We start from the raw sequence: 6,328 nt of genomic DNA, 5'->3' as shown, positions 1-6,328 counted from the left end.
CCCCCCCCCATCCCCTAATTAGTGCCAAATGTGTCCTTGATTTGACCGTAAAATACTACCGAAAGACAATGGCATGATGTATTACTCCCCTAAGATTTTCATGGGACACAAAAGAATCTAAATCCAAAAAATCTATCAATAAGCAGCACCTTAGATAACAAGCTGATTCTAAAAATGATATCTCATAAGCGCCTCTTTTTCCATAAGTGATATTGTGGGTTATGAACAAATAAATGAACTGAACAAATGAATAAGAGTCCATGATGCCAACCCAATTTCATTGTGGGGACAACAAAAACAGGAGAAAGAGCTAGTTATGTAACATGTTCCAGCTCCCTTTTTTTCAGTTTTTCATTGCATTCAACACTTTCTATCCCATTTTATCTCCTCCACTGCTAGTGATGACATTGCCTCAACCAAGGTCTTTGATTAGTGCCGCTTCTAAATAAGGCACATCCTGCTGACCTTCCAAACTTTGTAATTTCCTATTAACCCTTTCCTCTCTAGTCCTCTTTCTTTCTCATCTGACTTGTTTTACACTACATCTCCTCTCTGAGGGATTGCGTCCTGCTGGGTAAACAGACCAAATACATCATAAAAGTCAGTGGAGCGGTATGTGATGCAGCATTTGCTCCCTAAATTAGTTGTTTCTGTTATGATATCACTCTTGTGCCCTTATATGCTTCGCCACCAGCTGTTTTGGGGGTGATTGAGGCATGATACTTAGAGGAGTATATTGCTTAGATTAATCTTATTGTAGATAGGCTCATGTAATGTTTAGGCACAGGACAAACTAGTTCTTCTGGCTGATCCCATGCGAGCTAACTCCACAGTGAAGGTGGGTGGCTTTAAGGCTTTGTCCCGAGGAGTAAATTTAGATGAACAAAGACTGCAGTACCACCGCACTCCCATAATGGCCTAGACCCTTTCATCTCTAATCAGCAAAAGGTAGTAGATGGGCCAGGAAAGAGATCCCTGATTGAGTTGGAAAAGACATCTGACCCTCTACACTGTATTCTCCACAGCTCTTCTTGAGGAAAGAGGAAGTTTGATGGAGAATATTTAGTCCCTGCCAAGTTTAGACAGGTTAGAGTGAGCATGTGCATGCACATACCTACTTTTATCTAACACAATAGAACACACACGCACACACACACACACACACAGCCCAGGTCAAACACCAGGCATTTATACCCAACCTCATCCATGACCGCACAGCCTCGGCTCGATTAATTCAGCCTCCAGAGACACGGATCCCCAGGTTAAACAGCAGGCTCATAGCAGAGAGCAGAGTGAGCAGGCTTGATGGATGACTGCAGCCCCATATCCTGACACGTCTGATAAACGTGAACCGGCAGATTCGTTTTTAAACAATGTAGTCCTACCCACACATTTAACATCCATACTCCTAGACCAGGGAAAAGCTTTCACAATGACTAATAACAAATTTAGCCTCTTTCAGACAAGGAATCTGTAACATTGCTGGGTTCATCTATATGTTAAATAATGGATTTTGGCTTTGATGCATATAGTTCTTTATTCATGTGCTGCTGATGTACAAATATGACATGATTGTTGTGGATAGATTTGTCATCTTGCACTACCTGGCATTTGAGGCACAAGACTAAATGATGCAAGAATTTGTGTAGTAATGCTGGAAGCAAGAGATTGTTTAGTGTAACTTGATTATATGCTGCTGACAGTGCTTAACTATTTGTATTTGATTTCTTTCAGCCTCAAGTGAGACATGTGATCCAGTTTCGAATAATGACCACCCATGGGACTATGTGAGTGAGAAAATTGGCTGTTGGACCAGCTTCATCAGACAGGACAAGGCAGAGGTCCACATCCTTAACATAAAGTTTGACAAGATGGTAAGCATGTCAAGGTTACACAAATGAGATGCAACTAGAGCTAATTATGTAAATGTATATATGCAATATTATAATAATGAAAAAACTCTTACTTGCCAAGTCCTTAACATGTATAGTAGCAGTAAAATTCAGCAGGCAGGTGAAACCTTCTCTGTGAACCATATAGTAATTGCAAAGTTAAGCTGAAACAGAACATAGAGTTAAAAGGCTGCACAATCAACACACTAGCTATCTGTCAAGCTGACAACTCAGCTTGCTTGTCATATAAATCCAATACCATGGCCTGTCATGGGTGTGTTATCATCTCCAAATTAATCATCCTTTTCAATGGATGGTACAATATGTCAAGTTCAGTCACACCTATAAAGCAGTGTGCCAGTCCATGCATTGCATATGTGCTCACCTTGTATGCATTTTACACCTTTCAGATAATAGAATATGTCACTCATAGTTACAAACACAGGGAATCAGTTTGAATTCAATTTTTCTTTTATTTACACAGCTGGAGGCTCTGTCAAATTGCATGCAATATGACATAGCATTAAAATATAGCAAAGCCAACTGTGGAGGCTGATTTATGTGATGGAGATGGAATTTTTTTAAAAACTGCCTAAGTTGCAGTTGAAGAACATGGTCAACCATGATAGAGAAAAGATGTCAACGTTACCATAGGTTATTAGATAGTTAATAAATTATGAGATTACAGGCAGAACAGAAAATGCCTCTTTTCAAAGAAACATTTTGACATGTCACGGTAGTAAAAGCACAGGTGTAAAATGATGGCCGAATTTTATTAGTTAAACCTGTGATTTGCCTACTATGTCAAATAAAAATGTCTGATGTGGAGAAGGCATATAAAGGCTGGAATTCTAAGACAACATGGGTAACCTGGCAGAGATTGACTGTTAGCTCTTCTCTTAATATACCGAGGCTGAGTGCAAACAAAGAGCAACTGGGTATGCAGGTGAGCGGGTCATGTGATGAGCTGACTCAACACTGATGGTTGGCAGGCAGGACAAAAATGTCAGATTCAGAATGACCTAATGAGATGTTAGTGTGCACAACACAGAGATTAATCAGATAAACTGGAGTCAGAAGAGGCAGGAAGCAAGGACAGAGCGACTGACATTAATGTAATATGATTTTGTTGGTATACATTTAAAGGGGAACTCCGCAGATTTTACACATTAGAGTCTGTTTACAGGTCAAAAAATACAAAGACTTTTATGGCTCTGCATTGTGGGTGACAGATGATGACAAGGAAGAAGAATATCTAGAATATAAACATCACTATCTCTGGTTCTGATGCATCAATTTTTTCCGATAGTTATAGAAGTGCATTGCTAAATCAGTGCTCTGTTAAATTTATTTTGGTTAATATTGTCATTTTTTACATGTAATATTGTTGTCGTACAAACTCTAACCCTAACGTTCAAATGAATCAGCCAAAAAAATTCTCCCCACACCATAAGATGTAAACACACACGCTCCATGTTTTATCAGCCACTTGCTAACCCTTAACAGATGTCAGACATAACAGAAAGATAGGGTTTCCCAGAATGCTACAGTTTTTTTTTTTTTTTTTTACCACTAAAGAAGCTTCTACTGTATAACAACCCCACTCTGCAAGTTTGGCTGTGTGTTTAAATAATTCCTTTTTTAGCTAAACTAAAACACACCGTAATTGCGGATAGTGTATTGGGTCATTTTAAATGTGAAACTTTTAGCTTTAGGGAATGACAGCAGAAAGTAACTCCAGAAAACTTTTAATCTATATGTTGTTATTGCTGTGCCAGACTCCATTTTTCACTGTCGAACATTGTCGGTCAGCTCACATTAGTCATTTCTTTATCAGTGTGCTCTGTTTGTTTGCTTCTTCTGTTTGTTCTCACTTAGAGTTCTTTATGTAGTACTTTCACACAACTTGTGTTAAGCAACTGTTGTTTATTTGTTTATTGTCTATTTTTATTTTTCACTCTGTTGGTCATTCTTTCTCATTTGGTAGTGATTATGAGGAGGGGAACAGATGTGCTATGTGCAGCCCAGCCAAGGCACCATCACAGGATACAATGCCTGCCTGAATCCATCACCTCTATAAATCCTTGAGTTGCTTCTAGGAAAGCTATAGAGAACCCTGTCATATTTTTTCTCTTAAGAGAAACTTTAACCAGTAAGCTAAGCCGATTTAAAAAGAAGAGTGTTTTTCCTTCAGAATTAATTCTTTTGTATTTGACATTAGAGGATACTGAAGTTTAGTTGTGATGTTACACAAAGACACGTTAAAATAAATGTCTTAGCAGTGTAGCTGCTTAGTCTCAGAGATGCCCTGGTCTGTAAGAGGTGTATTTAGTTTTGTTTTAAGTAAGAGTGCTAACATTGTGCAAGCAGATGATTGTCTTTCCCTCAAATACTGGGTTATGGGCATAAATACTGCTCTTTTGCCAAGTCTTTAGTCTCATTTAATGGACTGCAGTTTTACAGCATATTTAATGGACTGGAAATAAGAAGAAAAAGCTGTTTGATGACAAAACAGATTTAAAGCATATTGGGAGGGAAATGCTTCTCTCAGCCATCTTATTAGACTTAAGAGTGAAACCAGACAAATTATGTTGTGTGGGAGAACAAGAAAAAGACACATTCCATTTTAAAAAGTCAGAGTTTGTACAAAGAATGGTTCAAGTTGTCTTATAAAAGTATAAATTGGCATGGGGTTTGTGGGAGTTAAAAAAAGGAATTTGGCGTGGGATCTGTGTGATGCAATGGATGTTGTATGGAGTTAGCATATGCTGTTCTCTTGTGGGACTATGATTGGATGCTTTATCAAATGTAAGAAGAAAGTGGACATGAGATCTCCTAACACAGACCCCTTATCTGCTCTTGACTGCCTGTTTAGAACAGACGTTTCTTGTAAACACAGTTGAAGGGGACGGTCTTCATCTTTTGCCAAACTGTCCAGTCAGATGGGAGGTTTGCTCTTGCCTCCCCCTTTCTTTGTCCTTTTAAATGTCTTATCACCTTCTTCCCCATCCCTTTTGTTTTTCATACTGATTTACAACTTGCCTGAGACAGTTGAATCTCACAGTTTGACCGCACAGAGAATTATAAAGGGAGCATCGAGGGGGCTGCCACAGGCCAGGAGAATGCGTAGGGAGGAGCTGCTTGTACAGGGCCCATTGATGTCACATACTGGCTTGGGTAGTCAGGGTCTTGGCACAAGGCCGAGACTAGACCAATGGAGCCAATTCAAGTTAAGGGAGAGAGCCAAAAGAATAACTGGAAACTGCATCAGCAAAGGCCCTTCAAAAAAAATGCTCTTGAGAAAAAAAAAGTCTGAAAAGGAAAACAATTGTATCTTGAAAGCACAGGAACAAAAGTAGCAAAGGTGAGTGATCAGGGTCAGCAACAGTCATGATTCAGAGTTCAAAATGAAAGAATGAAAGCCACAAGAGGATGAAGGGAGGGAAACCAGACAGAGAGACAATGAAGCTCATTAGAAAGGAGTATTTAGGAAAACACCACTGAGTTATCTCTGTTTGAGGCACAATGAACTCTGTAGGAAATGCCATTCATTCATTTACTGCATGTACATGCAAAATGATTCAGGTAAAAAGGAGGTGGTAGTTCTGGGAAGACGTTATGTTAAAACATTCCAAAATCTCAGACTCTGACTCTCGTGATATAATAACTCAGTCCCTCTTAAATTCTGTCTGTCTTCAGGGCAGTCAAGCCATATTCTTTTTATTATTAATAAATGGAAAGAAAGTGTCTTATAAATGTTAAAACAACAACAAAAAGCAAGACAGTGAACAGGTCTTTTTTGCACATAATCCTGACTCCTAGTCCATTCAAAGCCGCCATGTTTTCACCTGGGATTGCAGTGCCCCCTTTGGCCACTTTTTAAAAAGAAGGGACTAAACACATTTATGAGGTGCAGCATCCATTATGCACAAGCCACTATGTACAAGACAGTGATAATATAGCGTGTGTGTGGGGGTGTGTGAGAGAGATTACAGATCCCTCTGACCATTTTACCGGGCGCGCAAGCCTCTCTTTCCAATGCAACTGTGTTTTGCTCATAGGCAATTTGTTGATGGTCTCCTTAGACCTAATTTGTTCGGTACGGGTCTGAAAATTTCCATAGCACAGGCCTGAGCTCATCACAATTCTCTTGGATCAAGCTCTGGCAGCATCAGGTACCAAGTGAATGAATTTAATATTAGGGATTCACACTGTTTCCCCAGCATGCTCACTGTCTCCCCAGCAGAGCTCGGCTCTGAAAACAATCTACCTTCAAATAAACAGAATAAAGTATTTGGTGTCAAAAGGCATCACAGATGGATCAAAGCAGACATTTGTATTTATGAATGTTAAATTCCCACAAAAGAATCACACTAGAGAGATATTTCCATGTTTTTCTTTGTTTTGTTTTTTTAAAGCTGTTCATTTCTAATGTA

The 6,328-nt window shown here is 39.2% G+C and overlaps 1 protein-coding gene across 1 annotated transcript in view; it reads left to right on the top strand.

Annotated features, from left to right (window-relative positions):
* eng (endoglin) overlaps positions 1–6,328 on the top strand; it is a 34,735-nt gene that overhangs the window by 13,106 nt on the left and 15,301 nt on the right. The window contains exon 3 of the mRNA XM_035667617.1: positions 1,735–1,874. Coding sequence (XP_035523510.1) covers positions 1,735–1,874 — 140 coding nt within the window. The remainder of the gene's footprint in view (positions 1–1,734; positions 1,875–6,328) is intronic.

This window comes from Morone saxatilis, unplaced genomic scaffold (genome assembly GCF_004916995.1).
Source record: "Morone saxatilis isolate NCDOM2014 unplaced genomic scaffold, NCSU_SB_2.0 Contig21, whole genome shotgun sequence".
Classification (NCBI taxonomy): Eukaryota; Metazoa; Chordata; class Actinopteri; family Moronidae; genus Morone; species Morone saxatilis.
Note: the sequence above shows the minus strand (reverse complement) of the source record. Positions and strands in the feature narration are given on the sequence as shown.